Source organism: Melanotaenia boesemani, chromosome 17 (genome assembly GCF_017639745.1).
Source record: "Melanotaenia boesemani isolate fMelBoe1 chromosome 17, fMelBoe1.pri, whole genome shotgun sequence".
NCBI classification, from domain to species: domain Eukaryota; kingdom Metazoa; phylum Chordata; class Actinopteri; order Atheriniformes; family Melanotaeniidae; genus Melanotaenia; species Melanotaenia boesemani.
In genome coordinates, this window is record NC_055698.1 from 244,068 (window position 1) to 263,110 (window position 19,043).

Sequence of the window (19,043 nt, forward strand, 5' to 3'; positions counted from 1 at the left end):
TTGCTCGGTAAGGAAATTGTTGCTCAGTGAGGAAATTGTTGCTCAGTAAGGAAATTGTTGCTCGGTAAGGAAATTCTTGCTCGGTGAGGAAATTCTTGCTCTGTGAGGAAATTCTGGCTCGGTAAGAAAATTGTTGCTTGGTAAGGAAATTGTTGCTGGTGAGGAAATTGTTGCTCGGTAAGGAAGTTTTTGCTCGGTAAGGAAATTGTTGCTCGGTGAGGAAATTCTTGCTCGGTAAGAAAATTGTTGCTTGGTAAGGAAATTGTTGCTGGTGAGGAAATTGTTGCTCGGTAAGGAAGTTTTTGCTCGGTAAGGAAATTGTTGCTCGGTGAGGAAATTCTTGCTCGGTAAGGAAATTGCTGCTCGGTAATGAAATTGTTGCGGGTGAGGAAATTGTTGCTCGGTGAGGAAATTGTTGCTCGGTATGGAAATTGTTGCTCGGTAAGGAAATTGTTGCCCGGTGAGGAAATTGTTTCCCGGTAAGGAAATTCTTGCTCGGTGAGGAAATTGTTGCCCGGTGAGGAAATTGTTGCCCGGTCAGGAAAGTCTTGCGCGGTGAGGAAATTGTTGCTCGGTAAGGAAATTGTTGCTGGTGAGGAAATTGTTGCTCGGTAAGGAAATTGTTGCTCGGTGAGGAAATTGTTGCTCAGTAAGGAAATTGTTGCTGGTGAGGAAATTGTTGCTGGTGAGGAAATTGTTGCTCGGTAAGGAAATTGTTGCTGGTGAGGAAATTGTTGCTCGGTGAGGAAATTGTTGCTCGGTAAGGAAATTGTTGCTCAGTAAGGAAATTGTTGCTGGTGAGGAAATTGTTGCTCGGTGAGGAAATTGTTGATCGGGGAGGAAATTGTTGCTGGTGAGGAAATTGTTGCTCGGTGAGGAAATTGTTGCTCGGTGAGGAAATTCTTGCTCGGTAAGGAAAGTGTTGCTGGTAAGGAAATTCTTGCTCGGTGAAGAAATTCTTGCTCAGTGAAGAAATTGTTGCTCGGTAAGGAAATTGTTGCTCGGTAAGGAAATTGTTGCTCGGTAAGGAAGTTTTTGCTCGGTAAGAAAATTGTTGCTCGGTGAGGAAATTGTTGCTCGGTAAGGAAATTGTTGCTCAGTGAGGAAATTCTTGCTCGGTAAGGAAATTGTTGCTCGGTGAGGAAATTGTTGGTGGTGAGGAAATTGTTGCTCGGTAAGGAAATTGTTGCTCAGTAAGGAAATTGTTGCTGGTGAGGAAATTGTTGCTCTGTAAGGAAATTGTTGCTGGTGAGGAAATTCTTGCTCGGTGAGGAAATTGTTGCTCAGTAAGGAAATTGTTGCTGGTGAGGAAATTCTTGCTCCGTGAGGAAATTGTTGCTCGGTAAGGAAATTGTTGCTCAGTGAGGAAATTGTTGCTCGGTGAGGAAATTCTTGCTCAGTAAGGAAATTGTTGCTGGTGAGGAAATTCTTGTTCGGTGAGGAAATTGTTGCTCGGTAAGGAAATTGTTGCTCAGTGAGGAAATTGTTGCTCAGTAAGGAAATTGTTGCTCGGTAAGGAAATTGTTGCTCGGTGAGGAAATTCTTGCTCTGTGAGGAAATTCTGGCTCGGTAAGAAAATTGTTGCTTGGTAAGGAAATTGTTGCTGGTGAGGAAATTCTTGCTCGGTAAGGAAGTTTTTGCTCGGTAAGGAAATTGTTGCTCGGTGAGGAAATTCTTGCTCGGTAAGAAAATTGTTGCTTGGTAAGGAAATTGTTGCTGGTGAGGAAATTGTTGCTCGGTAAGAAAGTTTTTGCTCGGTAAGGAAATTGTTGCTCGGTCAGGAAATTCTTGCTCGGTAAGGAAATTGCTGCTCGGTAATGAAATTGTTGCGGGTGAGGAAATTGTTGCTCGGTGAGGAAATTGTTGCTCGGTATGGAAATTGTTGCTCGGTAAGGAAATTGTTGCTGGTGAGGAAATTGTTGCTCGGTGAGGAAATTGTTGCTCGGTGAGGAAATTGTTGCTCAGTAAGGAAATTGTTGCTGGTGAGGAAATTGTTGCTCGGTGAGGAAATTGTTGATCGGGGAGGAAATTGTTGCCCGGTGAGGAAATTGTTGCCCGGTCAGGAAAGTCTTGCTCGGTGAGGAAATTGTTGCTCGGTAAGGAAATTGTTGCTGGTGAGGAAATTGTTGCTCGGTAAGGAAATTGTTGCTCGGTGAGGAAATTGTTGCTCAGTAAGGAAATTGTTGCTGGTGAGGAAATTGTTGCTGGTGAGAAAATTGTTGCTCGGTAAGGAAATTGTTGCTGGTGAGGAAATTGTTGCTCGGTGAGGAAATTGTTGCTCGGTGAGGAAATTGTTGCTCAGTAAGGAAATTGTTGCTGGTGAGGAAATTGTTGCTCGGTGAGGAAATTGTTGATCGGGGAGGAAATTGTTGCTGGTGAGGAAATTGTTGCTCGGTGAGGAAATTGTTGCTGGTGAGGAAATTGTTGCTCGGTGAGGAAATTGTTGCTCGGTGAGGAAATTGTTGCTCAGTAAGGAAATTGTTGCTGGTGAGGAAATTGTTGCTCGGTGAGGAAATTGTTGCTCGGTGAGTAAATTGTTGCTCAGTAAGGAAATTGTTGCTGGTGAGGAAATTGTTTCCCGGTAAGGAAATTCTTGCTCGGTGAGGAAATTGTTGCCCGGTGAGGAAATTGTTGCCCGGTCAGGAAATTCTTGCTCGGTAAGGAAGTTTTTGCTCGGTAAGGAAATTGTTGCTCGGTGAGGAAATTCTTGCTCGGTAAGAAAATTGTTGCTTGGTAAGGAAATTGTTGCTGGTGAGGAAATTGTTGCTCGGTAAGAAAGTTTTTGCTCGGTAAGGAAATTGTTGCTCGGTCAGGAAATTCTTGCTCGGTAAGGAAATTGCTGCTCGGTAATGAAATTGTTGCTCTGTAAGGAAATTGTTGCTCAGTGAGGAAATTGTTGCTCGGTGAGGAAATTGTTGCTCTGTAAGGAAATTGTTGCTCAGTGAGGAAATTGTTGCTCGGTGAGGAAATTATTGCTGGTGAGGAAATTCTTGCTCGGTGAGGAAATTGTTGCTCAGTAAGGAAATTGTTGCTGGTGATGAAATTCTTGCTGGTGAGGAAATTCTTGCTCGGTGAAGAAATTGTTGCTCGGTAAGGTAATTGTTGCTGGTGAGGAAATTGTTGCTCGGTAAGGTAATTGTTGCTGGTGAGGAAATTGTTGCTCGGTAAGGAAAGTGTTGCTGGTAAGGAAATTCTTGCTCGGTGAAGAAATTCTTGCTCAGTGAAGAAGTTTTTGCTCGATAAGGAAATTGTTGCTCGGTAAGGAAATTGTTGCTGGTGAGGAAATTGTTGCTCGGTAAGGAAATTGTTGCTCGGTGAGGAAATTGTTGCTGGTGAGGAAATTCTTCCTCGGTGAGGAAATTGTTGCTCGGTAAGGAAATTGTTGCTCAGTGAGGAAATTCTTGCTCGGTAAGGAAATTGTTGCTGGTGAGGAAATTGTTGCTCAGTAAGAAAATTGTTGCTGGTGAGGAAATTCTTGCTCGGTGAGGAAATTGTTGCTCGGTAAGGAAATTGTTGCTGGTGAGGAAATTCTTCCTCGGTGAGGAAATTGTTGCTCTGTAAGAAAATTGTCGCTCGGTGAGGAAATTGTTGCTCGGTAAGGAAATTTTTGCTCAGTAAGGAAATTGTTGCTCGGTAAGTAAATTGTTGCTGGTGAGGAAATTGTTGCTCGGTAAGGAAATTGTTGCTCGGTGAGGAAATTGTTGCTCGGTGAGGAAATTGTTGATCGGGGAGGAAATTGTTGCTGGTGAGGAAATTGTTGCTCGGTGAGGAAATTGTTGCTCGGTGAGGAAATTCTTGCTCGGTAAGGAAAGTGTTGCTGGTAAGGAAATTCTTGCTCGGTGAAGAAATTCTTGCTCAGTGAAGAAATTCTTGCTCGGTAAGGAAATTGTTGCTCGGTAAGGAAATTGTTGCTCGGTAAGGAAGTTTTTGCTCGGTAAGAAAATTGTTGCTCGGTGAGGAAATTGTTGCTCGGTAAGGTCTTGTTGCTCAGTGAGGAAATTATTGCTCGGTAAGGAAATTGTTGCTCGGTGAGGAAATTGTTGGTGGTGAGGAAATTGTTGCTCGGTAAGGAAATTGTTGCTCAGTAAGGAAATTGTTGCTGGTGAGGAAATTGTTGCTCTGTAAGGAAATTGTTGCTGGTGAGGAAATTCTTGCTCGGTGAGGAAATTGTTGCTCAGTAAGGAAATTTTTGCTGGTGAGGAAATTCTTGCTCTGTGAGGAAATTGTTGCTCGGTAAGGAAATTGTTGCTCAGTGAGGAAATTGTTGCTCGGTGAGGAAATTCTTGCTCAGTAAGGAAATTGTTGCTGGTGAGGAAATTCTTGTTCGGTGAGGAAATTGTTGCTCGGTAAGGAAATTGTTGCTCAGTGAGGAAATTGTTGCTCAGTAAGGAAATTGTTGCTCGGTAAGGAAATTGTTGCTCGGTGAGGAAATTCTTGCTCTGTGAGGAAATTCTGGCTCGGTAAGAAAATTGTTGCTTGGTAAGGAAATTGTTGCTGGTGAGGAAATTCTTGCTCGGTAAGGAAGTTTTTGCTCGGTAAGGAAATTGTTGCTCGGTGAGGAAATTCTTGCTCGGTAAGAAAATTGTTGCTTGGTAAGGAAATTGTTGCTGGTGAGGAAATTGTTGCTCGGTAAGAAAGTTTTTGCTCGGTAAGGAAATTGTTGCTCGGTCAGGAAATTCTTGCTCGGTAAGGAAATTGCTGCTCGGTAATGAAATTGTTGCGGGTGAGGAAATTGTTGCTCGGTGAGGAAATTGTTGCTCGGTATGGAAATTGTTGCTCGGTAAGGAAATTGTTGCCCGGTGAGGAAATTGTTGCCCGGTAAGGAAATTCTTGCTCGGTGAGGAAATTGTTGCCCGGTGAGGAAATTGTTGCTCGGTCAGGAAAGTCTTGCTCGGTGAGGAAATTGTTGCTCGGTAAGGAAATTGTTGCTGGTGAGGAAATTGTTGCTCGGTAAGGAAATTGTTGCGCAGTGAGGAAATTGTTGCTCGGTAAGGAAATTGTTTCTGGTGAGGAAATTCTTGCTCGGTGAGGAAATTGTTGCTCAGTAAGGAAATTGTTGCTGGTGAGGAAATTCTTCCTCGGTGAGGAAATTGTTGCTCGGTAAGGAAATTGTTGCTCAGTGAGGAAATTGTTACTCAGTAAGGAAATTCTTGCTCGGTAAGGAAATTGTTGCTGTTGAGGAAATTGTTGCTCAGTAAGAAAATTGTTGCTGGTGAGGAAATTCTTGCTCGGTGAGGAAATTGTTGCTCTGTAAGGAAATTGTTGCTCAGTGAGGAAATTGTTGCTCGGTGAGGAAATTGTTGCTCTGTAAGGAAATTGTTGCTCAGTGAGGAAATTGTTGCTCGGTGAGGAAATTATTGCTGGTGAGGAAATTCTTGCTCGGTGAGGAAATTGTTGCTCAGTAAGGAAATTGTTGCTGGTGATGAAATTCTTGCTGGTGAGGAAATTCTTGCTCGGTGAAGAAATTGTTGCTCGGTAAGGTAATTGTTGCTGGTGAGGAAATTGTTGCTCGGTAAGGTAATTGTTGCTGGTGAGGAAATTGTTGCTCGGTAAGGAAAGTGTTGCTGGTAAGGAAATTCTTGCTCGGTGAAGAAATTCTTGCTCAGTGAAGAAGTTTTTGCTCGATAAGGAAATTGTTGCTCGGTAAGGAAATTGTTGCTGGTGAGGAAATTGTTGCTCGGTAAGGAAATTGTTGCTCGGTGAGGAAATTGTTGCTGGTGAGGAAATTCTTCCTCGGTGAGGAAATTGTTGCTCAGTGAGGAAATTGTTGCTCGGTGAGGAAATTATTGCTGGTGAGGAAATTCTTGCTCGGTGAGGAAATTGTTGCTCAGTAAGGAAATTGTTGCTGGTGATGAAATTCTTGCTGGTGAGGAAATTCTTGCTCGGTGAAGAAATTGTTGCTCGGTAAGGTAATTGTTGCTGGTGAGGAAATTGTTGCTCGGTAAGGTAATTGTTGCTGGTGAGGAAATTGTTGCTCGGTAAGGAAAGTGTTGCTGGTAAGGAAATTCTTGCTCGGTGAAGAAATTCTTGCTCAGTGAAGAAGTTTTTGCTCGATAAGGAAATTGTTGCTCGGTAAGGAAATTGTTGCTGGTGAGGAAATTGTTGCTCGGTAAGGAAATTGTTGCTCGGTGAGGAAATTGTTGCTGGTGAGGAAATTCTTCCTCGGTGAGGAAATTGTTGCTCGGTAAGGAAATTGTTGCTCAGTGAGGAAATTCTTGCTCGGTAAGGAAATTGTTGCTGGTGAGGAAATTGTTGCTCAGTAAGAAAATTGTTGCTGGTGAGGAAATTCTTGCTCGGTGAGGAAATTGTTGCTCGGTAAGGAAATTGTTGCTGGTGAGGAAATTCTTCCTCGGTGAGGAAATTGTTGCTCTGTAAGAAAATTGTCGCTCGGTGAGGAAATTGTTGCTCGGTAAGGAAATTTTTGCTCAGTAAGGAAATTGTTGCTCGGTAAGTAAATTGTTGCTGGTGAGGAAATTGTTGCTCGGTAAGGAAATTGTTGCTCGGTGAGGAAATTGTTGCGCGGTAAGGAAATTGTTGCTCGGTAAGGAAATTGTTGCTGGTGAGGAAATTCTTGCTCGGTAAGGAAATTGTTGCTCGGTAAGGAAATTGTTGCTCTGTAAGGAAATTCTTGCTCGGTGAGGAAATTCTTGCTCGGTAAGGAAATTGTTGCTCGGTGAGGAAATTGTTGCTCGGTGAGGAAATTGTTGCTCGGTGAGGAAATTGTTGCTCGGTAAGGAAATTTTTGCTCAGTAAGGAAATTGTTGCTGGTGAGGAAATTGTTGCTGGTGAGGAAATTCTTGCTCTGTGAGGAAATTGTTGCTCGGTAAGGAAATTGTTGCTCAGTGAGGAAATTGTTGCTCGGTAAGGAAATTGTTGCTCTGTAAGGAAATTGTTGCTCGGTGAGGAAATTCTTGCTCGTTAAGGAAATTGTTGCTCGGTAAGGAAATTCTTGCTGGTGAGGAAATTCTTGCTCGGTGAGGAAATTAAAATGTTCAATGGCAGGTAGTTTTTTAAATATGTTATTGAATGTTTAATTTGATTGCCGTCATGAGCTGTTACTGATTGTTTTGGTTATTTGTGGGTTTTTGGTGTTACTCATCTGATTTTTTTATTAAATGTATCTTTTCAGCCTGTTATACATATTTCTTTGAACCTTTGGCTTCATGACTACAGCTGCAAACTAAACTCCCTATATGGGACAATAAAGTTATTTGAACGTGAAATTAGTGAGTTCAAGAAACTGAACACTTCTTTTTTTTTTTTTAACGTGTCCACGAAAACATATAGGATTATTTTTTACTTCCTCCAGTGTTTACATAATCCAACTGAATGTTGAAGTGTGTTGTGAAGTCCGGTTTGCTCCTGTCTAATGAGTCTTCGTGGTTCCATCAAGGTATGTTTGGTTGTTATGAAGATGTCTGTTTTCTTAATTTCATAACTGGAATCAGCTGTAGTGATTATTTAATCTACTTCTTCTCCTTCAACCAACATGAGCAAGAACCCAAACAGTTCACGGTAGATTCTTTTACCCCCTGAATGCCCAAATTTATATAAAATTAAATACTATCAAAATTTATAAAAAAAAAGCAAATTAAACCAAATATAATTAAATAGTAAATAAAGAATAATATTAATAAAATACATTCAAAATAATAATACAACAACAAAAAAGATTATTTAATAGATAAAAAGAAATCATTTGCTTAAAAAAACACAAAGCATTTCTACAACATTTATGTCAGTGGGCATCAAGGGGTTATTTTGAAAATTATACAATACATAATAATTTGGTGTATAATGTGTTTTTTCTTTATTACTGATTTTGATCTGTTATATTCTTGTACAAGCTTTATTAACTTGTCTCCATCAATGACCTAACATATCAGACAAAAAGTGTATCAACGTTTTGATAAGAGGATTGAAGTTGTTTCCCCTTCTGTATTTCTAGAAATATCAATGGGTCTCCACTGATAGAAAACACTGGACCGTTCATTTTCTTCCTCATTGGTAAGTATTACCAACACGATCAAAGACGTCCTGTTTAAAATTGTACTTAGAATGTATCCAGCTAAAGCAAAAATATGTTTATTTATCTCAAATATAACCAATATATTCATTTTTTGTAATTGTTCATGAGAACCTGCTTCTGGTTTCATCTAACAAGAAACTGGGTCAGAATTTTGGATAAACAACTTTCCTTGACAGTTACTGATATTTGATTTTATTTCAAAGAACCTAACGTTGTCACCAATTAAATCTTTGCTATTAATTTGATCAATATACCAGCTAAATATTACATATTCCATACAATATGGCTCAAAGAGTGACCCCTGTTAGTATGTATTTAAGATTAGGCGTTCAGATGATCAATTACTGAACTGTAGTTTAGGTACAAAAATGAAATATAACAGAAAAAGTATTTGAGTTTTTCTATTATTAATATACACAATAACTTTGTGTAGAAGACACAAAAGTTTTCATTCTTAATCGTTTTATGTTGTTTAGTCATTTAGATGTTATGCTTTAATGTTTACAGCGTCTGATGTGATTTAATGATGTGTTTACTAAAAGCGGTTGCTGTTATTGAGACAACGAAGTTTTTTTTTATTGATAAACGATAATCCCTAGTGACGTACTCAGACGTTTCCGTCATAATGGGGCATTCAAAAACAAATTGGAATTTGGTAATTTCGCGCTGTGTGTGTGTGTTTGTGTGTGTGTGTATATACGTCCGTCCATCCTATCTATCTATCTATCTATCTATCTATCTATCTATCTATCTATCTATCTATCTGTTAATTACCGCGATCGGTTCAGTTTTTCAGTCTTTGCTCTCGCTTTGTTCTTGTTGTCAAGTTAATATATCAACAGGTCAGGCAGTTTTTTTTTATTTTAAGTAATTTCTAATTTCGTCAATAACTTCTTGTTAAGTAAAATGCAAACTGGAACATGCTTTTACTTTTTCCTGTGCATCAACAGTCCAGAGATCGACATTCATAACTCTGAACTATGATGTCCAACTTTTAGAGGAACCCGAACGCAGCATATGAACCTCTCCATTTTCTTGTCCCAGTCCGTCCAGCCAGACTGCTCCATTTTAGCCATTCAGACGACCGTGCTGCAGCGGTCTCCTTCCTTTTTAGTTTAAGTCATTAACTATATTCTTGCTTAAACTCCGATTCAGATTATCCATAGCCAACATCTACGAAACCCATCTGTGATCGATTATTGTTAAGCAAAAGAATATTAAAAAGATCTGAAGGGAGACGCTAGAGCTAGCTAGCTACTAAAGCTAATCCTAGCTGACTACTGCGGCTTTTCTCAGCTGACGCGACGTTCACAGTAAGTTAAAATAAGTAAAAACTACAATAAATTATTATATGTCTACTCTCTCTGTCATCATCCAGAATACTTAAAACGTTTTTTTGCTTATTTGGCTTGTAACATAAGGCTCGTTAAAGAAAACGTTACGGGTCGCTTCTTCTACTGTGCGGTAACTCGGAACCTTCTGAACTGGGTTCATGTTTGGGTGAGCCGCGTTTACAGCGGACATGAAGGCGATTATACGGAGTAGGGACCACGTTAATTCTCTGATTTCTGATCCGTCTGCCTTTTTAGTTGAGGTGCTGATATAACTTGAGTCGGTTCCCGACCACATGGGTTATCAAAATTAAGATTTTATTAAAAACTTGAACTTCACTGCTGGGGGTGTCCTCCTCAGCTATAACAATGATACCGTCTCCAACTTTTCATATCTTGATATTTTTCATTTAAGCTACAGTTTGTAAATTGTGAATGATTTGTTCTTCAGCCTGTTTCACCAGGCCGTGGTTGCAGATGTTGGTGTCCAAACATCTGCCTGCTGTGCTTTTCATTAAACAGCGAAGCTAACATTCATGCACACGGGGGACAACCAGCTAACTTCCCCTCAGCTCTGTTATGTGAATATAGACATTTGTGTAGCCACTGAAAGTCAAGAACCTCAGCTAACAAAGCATTACAACCCGTTTTTATAAACGCAGTCAAGACAATAAAGAAAAGTGCAGGTAAACAAAGTCAACTGAAAGCTATTATTATAGATCCTCCATTTTACTCTAAAGTTTCTGTCCACCAGGATTAAACCATGTCTGCTGAAAACTCCATTTACCACTGGGGTTGTCACACTAAGAGACACCTTTGTGGTGATGAATTTCTGAGTCGTATTACGTTTAAAATGTAGACACTTATCTTTCAGATACCGTATTTCAGAAGTTCGTGTAGAGGTGTTTCACACCTGCAGCGTCCTCCTGTGCTTCATGTCGTCTTTGTGGTGCAGCAGTTATTTAAAGGAGCGTAGGCAAATGTTTGCTTTTGAGAGTTAAACGCGTCCACAATGATTCAAGTTTTCCGTTAGATTAACCATCCGTTAGGAAGAAACGGATCCATGTTGTTTTTGTTGTGGTTCTGTTCAGACTCTTCTATTCCATTTCCTTTGCAGTGTTAAACTGACGCTGCTCTCAACCAATAAAGCTTGGCAGAGCCATTATAACAGCCAATCAGAGAGAGAGCAGGGCGGGTCTTTGTACAGCAGACACCTGTCGGCCTGAATTTTTGTTTTAACTTTTGGAAGACCACACAAAAAAGGGGAAAAACACGAAATGATGTATGAAATTATGGCCAAAAGTTAGTGTTTATTTGCTGCTTATTACTTAAATTAATGAGTGGTGTTTGTTTTTTTTGTTTTGTTTTGTTTTTTATACTGGTGCTGTTGTGTTATTAAAGTCCAGAAATAATGGCTTCTTTATTTCCTGTATTTGTTTCAGGAGCTGGAATCCGAGTTTGTGAAAATGAGTGCTGCCTCCTCCCAAAAAGTGGTCCTGAAAAGCACCACGAAAGTGTCCCTGAATGAGCGGTGAGGCGCCACGCACCCTGTCAGCTGTTAGTCACCAGAAGCAGATCCCAGCTTAGCTATGTCAGGTTGTGGTTCTCAGAGCGGAGGGGGGGCTGCTGTGGAGACCCGACCTGACCCCCTCCCTGTGTGCTCTGCTCACTCAGCATTATCAGCCATGTTGGCGTTAGTCTGTGCGGGATCAGAGGTGGTTGCAGCTCTTCCTGGGGTCAGTGTCTTGTGTAAGCAGTGCACACATGCAGATGGGGTGGGATAGTGGGAATGCCGGGTTATCCTGGATCAGACCACTGTCCTAGATAGATCCTCCTCTTCATCATCTTTCTGCTTCTCGGATTTTTCTTTCTCAACCAGTAAAACAGAAGCTCTCATGTTTCATTGCTGTCTCTCTTCTTTTTACGATCCGAGTGCTCAGTCCAAGCGTGGACGTGGCGTCACCCTCTCCCCGTCAGTGGTTAAAGTCCCGGTCCACGCTGTAAGTGGCTGAGCTCCTGACCAGCATCTGTCCAGGGCCTCTGCTGCAGCATGATGACATCCCAGCTGATCAGCAGGAGGCCTGTAAGTGGCACGCTGTAGCTCCTCCTCTTCCTCTCTCTCCATCTTCATTCAGACTGAAGTGATGTGAAACTTGTTAAACTCAGATGTAAACAGGTCTGTGAGTGAGAGAGAAAATGAAACCAACAGGTGGAACGGAGAATCACCGGTCTTTATGTGAGAAATGACTTGATGTGGAACCCTGCTTCCTCCTCCTACTTTGTGTATCCCGTCCCCTTCTTTTACTCCTCCTCTTCTTCCCTCCCACCTCTAAAGCTTCACTAACATGCTGAAGAACAAGCAGCCCACAGCGGTAAGCATTCGAGCCACCATGCAGCAGCAGCATTTGGCCAGTGCCCGTAACCGCCGGCTGGCCCAGCAGATGGAGAACCGGCCATCGGTGCAAGCTGCTCTCAACCACAAGCAGGTGAGGCCAAACATCACTTCGTTACCACTTCTGCTTCAGAGTAGGGCTGGACCATTTTGGGAAAACGTGATAATGCTTTTGAAAGTTGGAATGACCATGCTCTCAGAAGAAAAATAAAGGGTAAGGTCATGCCGGCATGATCACAGCTCCAAGGATAACGGTGATAATGCTGGACTAGTAGGCTGATGGTCAATTTTAACCTGATTTTTAAATTTTAAATTTTCAAATTAGTGAGTGAACATGATCAGATTTAACTCACTGTAAGATAAAAAAAACTAGGACTCCTGGAGCTGCTGCCAGCTTCACTAGAAAGTTCAGATCTGAAACTCCCAGTTTCTATTGGATGTTGATGGACCATGAAAACCAGAGATATAATGGGTTGAATTCATAATACAATAACACGATTTATACCAGTGGAAAACTGTCCTGCTTTTTTCTTTTTTTGGGGTATTCTTCATTTTTGTCGTTTTTCTAAACGGAAACAAAAGTGGTGTTTGTGGGTTTCTATTGAAATAAATAGAACTTTTTTCTATTCAAATTATTTTTGTGTAGTTTGGGCCTAATATGTTAATAAAGAATGTTAAAAGTGAAAAAATAACGATTTATGATGAGGTATATAAAGAAGAGAAGCCCTCAGGATTATCAAGATTTTATTGAGTTCTGGTGATAACGGATATCACAGTGATGGCTGCCAGCACTCAACAGTAAAGAAATTACAATGTTGTAATAGGCTTTTCTTTATAAAAGCAATATTAATTAAAGCCGCAAGCGGCATCCATCGGGTCCGAGCGGCCTGGACCCCGCCACCCGACGTCGCCATGACAACAGGTGGTGTAATGCGTTAACGCACGAATCCCCTCAGACTAGTTCGTTCCAATGTCAATAAAATCCAAGATGGCGGGCACCCCGTTGCCATGGCAACAGGTGTTCGATTGACTTCTTTGCTGGACTTGGGGTGTCACAGTTATGAATTCTGTGAACTTTGGTGCAGCTCCCATGTATTTCTATGGAGATATGAGCAAACCGTGTTTCATGGCGAGAAGGTCATTTTCCGTCGGTTGCCATGACAACAGGTGGTGTAATGCGTTAAGGACCCAACCTGTATGAATCCTGTCAAGTTTGGTGCAGTTCCCATGTATTCCTATGGAGATATGAGCAAACCGTGTTTCATGGCGAGAAGGTAATTTTCCGTCGGTTGCCATGACAACAGGTGGTGTAATGCGTTAAGGACCCAACCTGTATGAATCCTGTCAAGTTTGGTGCAGTTCCCATGTATTCCTATGGAGATATGAGCAAACCGTGTTTCATGGCGAGAAGGTAATTTTCCGTCGGTTGCCATGACAACAGGTGGTGTAATGCGTTAAGGACCCAACCTGTATGAATCCTGTCAAGTTTGGTGCAGTTCCCATGTATTTCTATGGAGATATAAGCAAACCGTGTTTCATGGCGAGAAGGTCATTTTCCGTCGGTTGCCACGGTAGCACGCTTTCTGCTATTAGAAAGATTTGAGGAGCGTTTGGTCCCCAACTTGTCAGGAAGCTTCCCACCAAGTTTGGAGTCAATCGCACGAATCCCCTCAGACTAGTTCGTTCAAATAGGATGTGTGTAAAGTGCAAAAAATGGGCAAAAAATGGCGGCACACGCCAAGATGGCGGGCACACCGTTGGCATGGCAACAGGTGTTAGATTGACTTTTTTGGTCAGCTTGGCGTGTTAGATGTGTGTGCCGAGTTTCGTCTTCCTACGTCGAAGTAGACTTTCAGGACCCCATTCATTTGGGGAATTTTGGGGTGTCTAGGTGGCGCAGTTGAGCCAATTTTGCATAGAAGTGTATGCGGACTTTATAATATCCGAGTTCCGCGGGGCTTGACGTGTGTGCCAAGTTTCACAACGTTTCATGGGTGTTTAGGGGGTCAAAACTACAATAGGGTCTCGCCATACTTTGTATGGCTCGGACCCTAATAATTAAAAGAAGAAATGACCTGTTCTGGAGGGTGATGGCTGCTTGCCTTGGGGCTGACGAAGTCTCATACTGAACACAATTCAACCCTGAACCCATCACAACATGAAAACTGTAACTAAAAGGTGTTCACTTGCTTATTGACGTGAGCAAACAGTCTTGCAAGGACTTCCTGCTAGATGTGAGGAAGATGGTCTGCAGTCATTTGGGTCAGATGACTGGGAGTTTTGGGTGTTGGATCGAGGCACTTTTCTGGAACACATGAACTCTTTTCTGACTCAGGCTGGTGTTGAAAAGCTGCTGAAGATCCAACATAGCTGTTCTGAGCAGGTTTTCAGAAGTTCATAATGTTTGAAGTTTTTGTGAGTCTTCAATAACTCACTGTCTCCTTCCCTGAAGGCTTTCTTTATAATGTTTAGCAGCTTTTTCAGGTCACTGGTGATCCAGAGCTTGTTATTGGGGAAGCTTCTCGCTGTTCTGTGTGGACGATGCTGTCATGGCATAGATGCCGTCTTCATGTGTTCAGAGGACATTCCAGTCTGTGGCCTCAAAGCAGCCTCTGAGCATCTTCAGCTTCATTAGACCAGGTTTTAATAGTCTGCGTGATGAATGGTTGCTGCTGAACGATGGGCTTAGAATAGAATAGAAATACTTTAATCCCTTTGGAGAGTCCTCAGGGAAATTTGGGCTTGTAGGTGGAGGTGAGAAGAACTGGGTACCACTACCAGAAAAACACAGCTAAACTCTGAGTAAACAGTATGGATGAAAACTCACGGCTAACAGTTCGATGTCACTTGTACAGACCTTCTCCTTTACAGTGACATGTCCAGGATGTTGCCAACAGACTTCAGTTCCACCTCGCTTTAGCTTTCTGCTGATTTTCTTACACTCCCACAGTCTAAAGTCCACCTACAGACACATTCCAGGACGTGTTTGTGCAGCCATGTCGATAATACTGCATTCCCTGTATTCTTTTTGAAATCTTGTTAGCGCCTCGAACTTATCCATTTTGTTAGCTAGCGATCTCACGTTAGATCAAAATGGTACGAAGAAATGGTATGACTGGACGGTATGTCAAGTATACTCGATGTATACTGAGATGTAAGATGTATAAAATGACCATAAAGAAAGAGTTCAAAGAAAGAAGCTGAATGCATCCATTTTCAGCAGTAAAACGCCTCAGAAATGGCGACAGTGATGAGGAAGCTGATAGTTCAGCTGTGTTTCCTGAGGGATATGAAGCAGGAAACTCCTCCAGCTGCTCTTATTTACAAGAGCTGATGTTGTTCTTAAAGCAGGTAATTGTCTGTTTTACAGGTGGTTGATGCAACTATTTCCAACATGCACTCTCACCTGTGTGTGCACGAGACATGATGTGATGTAATTACATGTTCAGATGAGAAAAAGATTAAAAAAAGATCAAGCTGTTTAGTTTTTATAATGAAAGGAACAAAGTTTAAACCTGTTCTAGAGAAAAGGGGACCTTAGACCAGATCACTTCTGATCTGGTGCAAAATAAAAAAAAACCTAAATGATAAGATAATATTTGAATACAAAATCATTGAATGAAAACATATATTGAATATTAACTGAGTAATTATACAAAATAAAATGAACTTGATCTTGTAGGGGTGTTGGGGGCTGATGTTAGGGGGCCTTCGTATAATAGTCCTGGTTCAGAATAAAACATTGGTTGAAAGAGAAAAATCACAATGCAGTCAAATTCAGCAGTTTACTTAAATCCTGCTGGTGTCTTTTATGCAGGATAATATTGAAGTCATCATTTACAGTGTTTTAGAGGAGATTTCAAAACATCAAGATATATATCGTGTATCTGGAAAAGGAAAAAAAAATGTTGGGATATCGGTTACAGGCCACACCGCCTAGTTTCCACCGTTTTACTCTCCGCCTCGCTCCTGCCCTGCATCCTCTCCATCTTCTGTTCCTTTGGGGTTTGGTGTGTTATGTAGCTGATTATCTTGATTGTGAAGAGCTTCATCAGTTGACCCGCTGGTAAGCAGCTCTTCCTATGCCCTGGAAACTCATAAGTTGAGTCCCAAATACACAGATAACTCATTTGAGCAGCACAGCCTCCGAGTTAGCAGGAAACAGTCTTTCTACTTGACCGAACCCTGCCTCTTCCTGCTAACCCCTGGGATGGAGTCCAGCTCCCCCTCGACCCTGAACTGGACTAAGTGGTACAGAAAATGAATGAATGACTGTAAAGCCTGTTTCATCCCCTGCAAGAACTTTTTCTTGTTCTTGTGTCACAAGAATAAAATGACATCATTTTGTTGAGACTATTAAAGATAAATGCATAAATCCTGCTTTAATTTTTAAAACTCAGATGTATTTTTTTCCCCATTTTTGGTTAATATGAGATGTAAAAAAAACTGCATGTAGAAGCTGAACCCTTTAATCCCAGTCAGCATCAGACATGATGTTTCCCAGCTGTCAGATTGGGAGGTAAAATGATGTAAAATGAATGTATGAATAGATATAGCAGCATAAAAGCCGACCAGAAGAAGAAAGCAGAATTTATTACTAACAGAACTTTGTAGAAATAACACACAGATCAACAGTGACCAAACCTTTTCTCATCTCATCGTTCTCTCAAGTCTTGGCTTTCAGGAGAAAAAATATTATTGGTACTGGTTGATCTTTGGCTGCTCTGTAGTCAAAAGTCAGAGCAGAGAAAGTTATGTGTGAGAAGCTGCCTGCTTAGTGGTGAATGTTTTCACTACAAGCTTTAGCAGTAAACACCACACAGCTCTTCTAGTTCCAGCAGAGTCCCATGTTTGCTTCACCACTGCGGGGTAAAGCTAAGGGTGTTCGCCCCGAAGCTGGCTTCAGCCCTGGAGTCGTCGGCTTGCCTCAGCCTCCCCACCTCGGTTCTGGGGCGAAAGCACTGTTTCTGTTATCCCTGGATTCTCCTGACTGATCATTGATAGAGGTGTAGCATGGCTTTACAAACAAAAAATGTCTGACTTTTAGGGGTTAATGATGTAAAGCAGTCATCCTGATAAAACTCATCTTAAGTTATTACCATGCTGTGGACTTGTTGGACTGTGGCTGAGCTCTGCCACAGGTAATAACTACCAGGTTTTCTTTCCTCTGAGGTGTTTGTATGATTTAATTTTGTCTGAATAACTTGTGATTGACTCAAATCAGAGCCTGAAGCAGCGTTTGGGGAAGGGCAGTATCCAGGCCAGGCTGGGCCGGCCTGTGGTGGCTCTGATGCGTGGAGGAGGTCCTGGAGGTAGAGGAGTAATGCGGGGGATGAGCAGAGGAGGCTTCAGAGGAGGACCTAGAGGAGGATTAATGAGAGGAGCTTTGTCTTCTCTGCGGGGTATGTAGCTCTGATGCTGAGGCTGCGCTCTTTCTGAACTTCAGCTTTCTGGTCTGAGCTGTAATTGTTTCACAGGGAAGAGAATGTCTCCAGGGGGTCCCATGCGGGGCCGGGGCTCTGCCGGCCGTCTGGTGATGCGTCGAGGAGGCCGCCACCGTGGAGGAGCTGTTGCAAGAGGAGGAGTTCTGTCCAGAGGAGGAGCCCGAGGCGGAGTAGCTCGAGGTAGAAACCGGGGGGTTGGTTTGGTTGTAGAGGAATCAGCTGATAGTTGAGATGAACGTCTGATGTCTTGGACAGGCCGCGGTGGTCTACGGGGAAGAGGTGGCTTTGCTGGACGAGGTGGGCGGGGTCGTGGGCGAGGCCGAGGAGTCGGCCGCCCAGCTGTCACCCGAGAACAGCTGGACAACCAGCTGGATGCCTACATGTCAAAGACCAAGGGACACCTGGACGCAGAGCTGGACGCATATATGGCCCAGGCCGATCCAGACAGCATGGAGTGACGGGGCCCTGCAGGACGGACGGCCGTGAAGGACTGCTGACGTCTGTCGCATTGATGTGCTGAGTAACACGGGAGGCGTGTCACATGACCACTGGTCATTCCTGCATCAGCCTGCTGCTGGAGGAACTTTTTGTCCTGTAGAATGAAGAGACATTTAGAAGCATCATGAAGCCCTGACGTCACCAAACTTCCATGTTTGTCTTTTTTTAACATGACCTGACTAACTTGTTTTATTTTTATTATTTAATGTTTTGGAGACAAATCATAAAATGGCCAACTCGTCATAACTGATTCTCAATTTCATCCAAACAAGACTTTGTTTGTGTTCAAACTGTTGAAGTTCTGTTATCTGTGTATCTCAAACATTGCAAAGAAAACCTTTTCATTATCGTTGGTATTGTGTTTAAACAGAATATAAAGAGTTTTAAGCCAAGTAGCTTTTTTTTCTCCCTCATTTTACCTGTAAAAGGTGTTCGACTCGATACTGTAAAGTGTTTGTATCCCGCAGAACAAGTTAAATGGAAGTTTTAATTGAAATGAAAATGATCTTCTGGGCGTCTTGATTTCAAACCTGCTTTATTAAACTGTTAACTAAAATATACATGAAATGAAAAATGTTCTCATTCCTTAAGTTTCTGAAATAACTACCATCGATCATTAATAACTGTTTCTGTCATGAACTGAATCTGATTGGTTATCAGCACTTATGTCTTTACTGACTATAATCTGAACATTTTCCATATCATGTAAACTAAGTTTTAGTTTTCTGTTTGACTCCCAAACCGATGACTGGGATCAGTGGGAATCGTTCGGATCAGTGCCATTCCCATTACCTTCACCTTATCCAGGCAGGTTAATGTACTCCTCATTCTTCACTCAATTTTTTTTTTTTCTTTATTCCGCTTCATTTTTTTCTTAGTTCACTGAATGGCTGTATTCATGTACTTGACAAAAAATACAATTTAAGGATGATCTCATTCATTGGTCAGATAGAGACCAAGAAAAGTACTTTTGTATTTGCCAAAAAGGAAAAGATGGATGGACGGGTGGATAAATAGAGAGATGGAAGCTGTTTTGTAAAGTTATACCCGAGACTATTATGTTTGTTTTCTAAAACATTCATATTTTATAAACTCTTGGAATTTTCGGTAAGTGTTTTACTTAGATTGGCTAACAAATCCGTCATTTTAATGCTAATAATAATAATAAATAACAAGGCTTTCATCGGTAATAAAATATATATATATATATATATATATATATATATATATATATATATATATATATATATATATATATATATATATCCGTCTTTCAGATCCAGATATGAACCAGCTAATAACATCTGAATGAACCAAAATGTCAAGTGTTGTGTTTACTTCTCGGAAAT

General features: G+C 41.6%; 1 protein-coding gene across 2 annotated transcripts; it reads left to right on the plus strand.

The window, feature by feature from the left end:
* Positions 1-9,057: 9,057 nt before the first annotated feature.
* On the plus strand, positions 9,058-18,884 carry chtopa (chromatin target of PRMT1a). Of its 2 annotated transcripts, none has more exons than XM_042012337.1 (6): positions 9,058-9,342; positions 10,803-10,891; positions 11,696-11,846; positions 16,977-17,154; positions 17,230-17,376; positions 17,452-18,884. In XM_042012337.1, the coding sequence occupies exons 2-6, from the start codon at positions 10,827-10,829 to the stop codon at positions 17,652-17,654; spliced, it is 744 nt and encodes a 247-aa protein (XP_041868271.1). In that variant the 5' UTR covers positions 9,058-9,342; positions 10,803-10,826; the 3' UTR covers positions 17,655-18,884. The 2 variants fall into 2 exon arrangements, with proteins under 2 accessions (XP_041868271.1, XP_041868272.1); XM_042012338.1 differs by lacking the exon at positions 9,058-9,342 and adding an exon at positions 10,028-10,046.
* Positions 18,885-19,043: the final 159 nt, after the last annotated feature.

What these genes read in the sequence shown, in the direction of transcription:
- chtopa (XM_042012337.1), top strand. Translation starts at nt 10,827, where the DNA reads ATGAGTGCTGCCTCCTCCCAAAAAGTGGTCCTGAAAAGCACCACGAAA. An exon ending in AAAGTGTCCCTGAATGAGCG is followed by an intron (nt 10,892 to 11,695) that starts GTGAGGCGCCAC and finishes CCACCTCTAAAG; the next exon opens with CTTCACTAACATGCTGAAGA. An exon ending in CCGAGGCGGAGTAGCTCGAG is followed by an intron (nt 17,377 to 17,451) that starts GTAGAAACCGGG and finishes TGTCTTGGACAG; the next exon opens with GCCGCGGTGGTCTACGGGGA.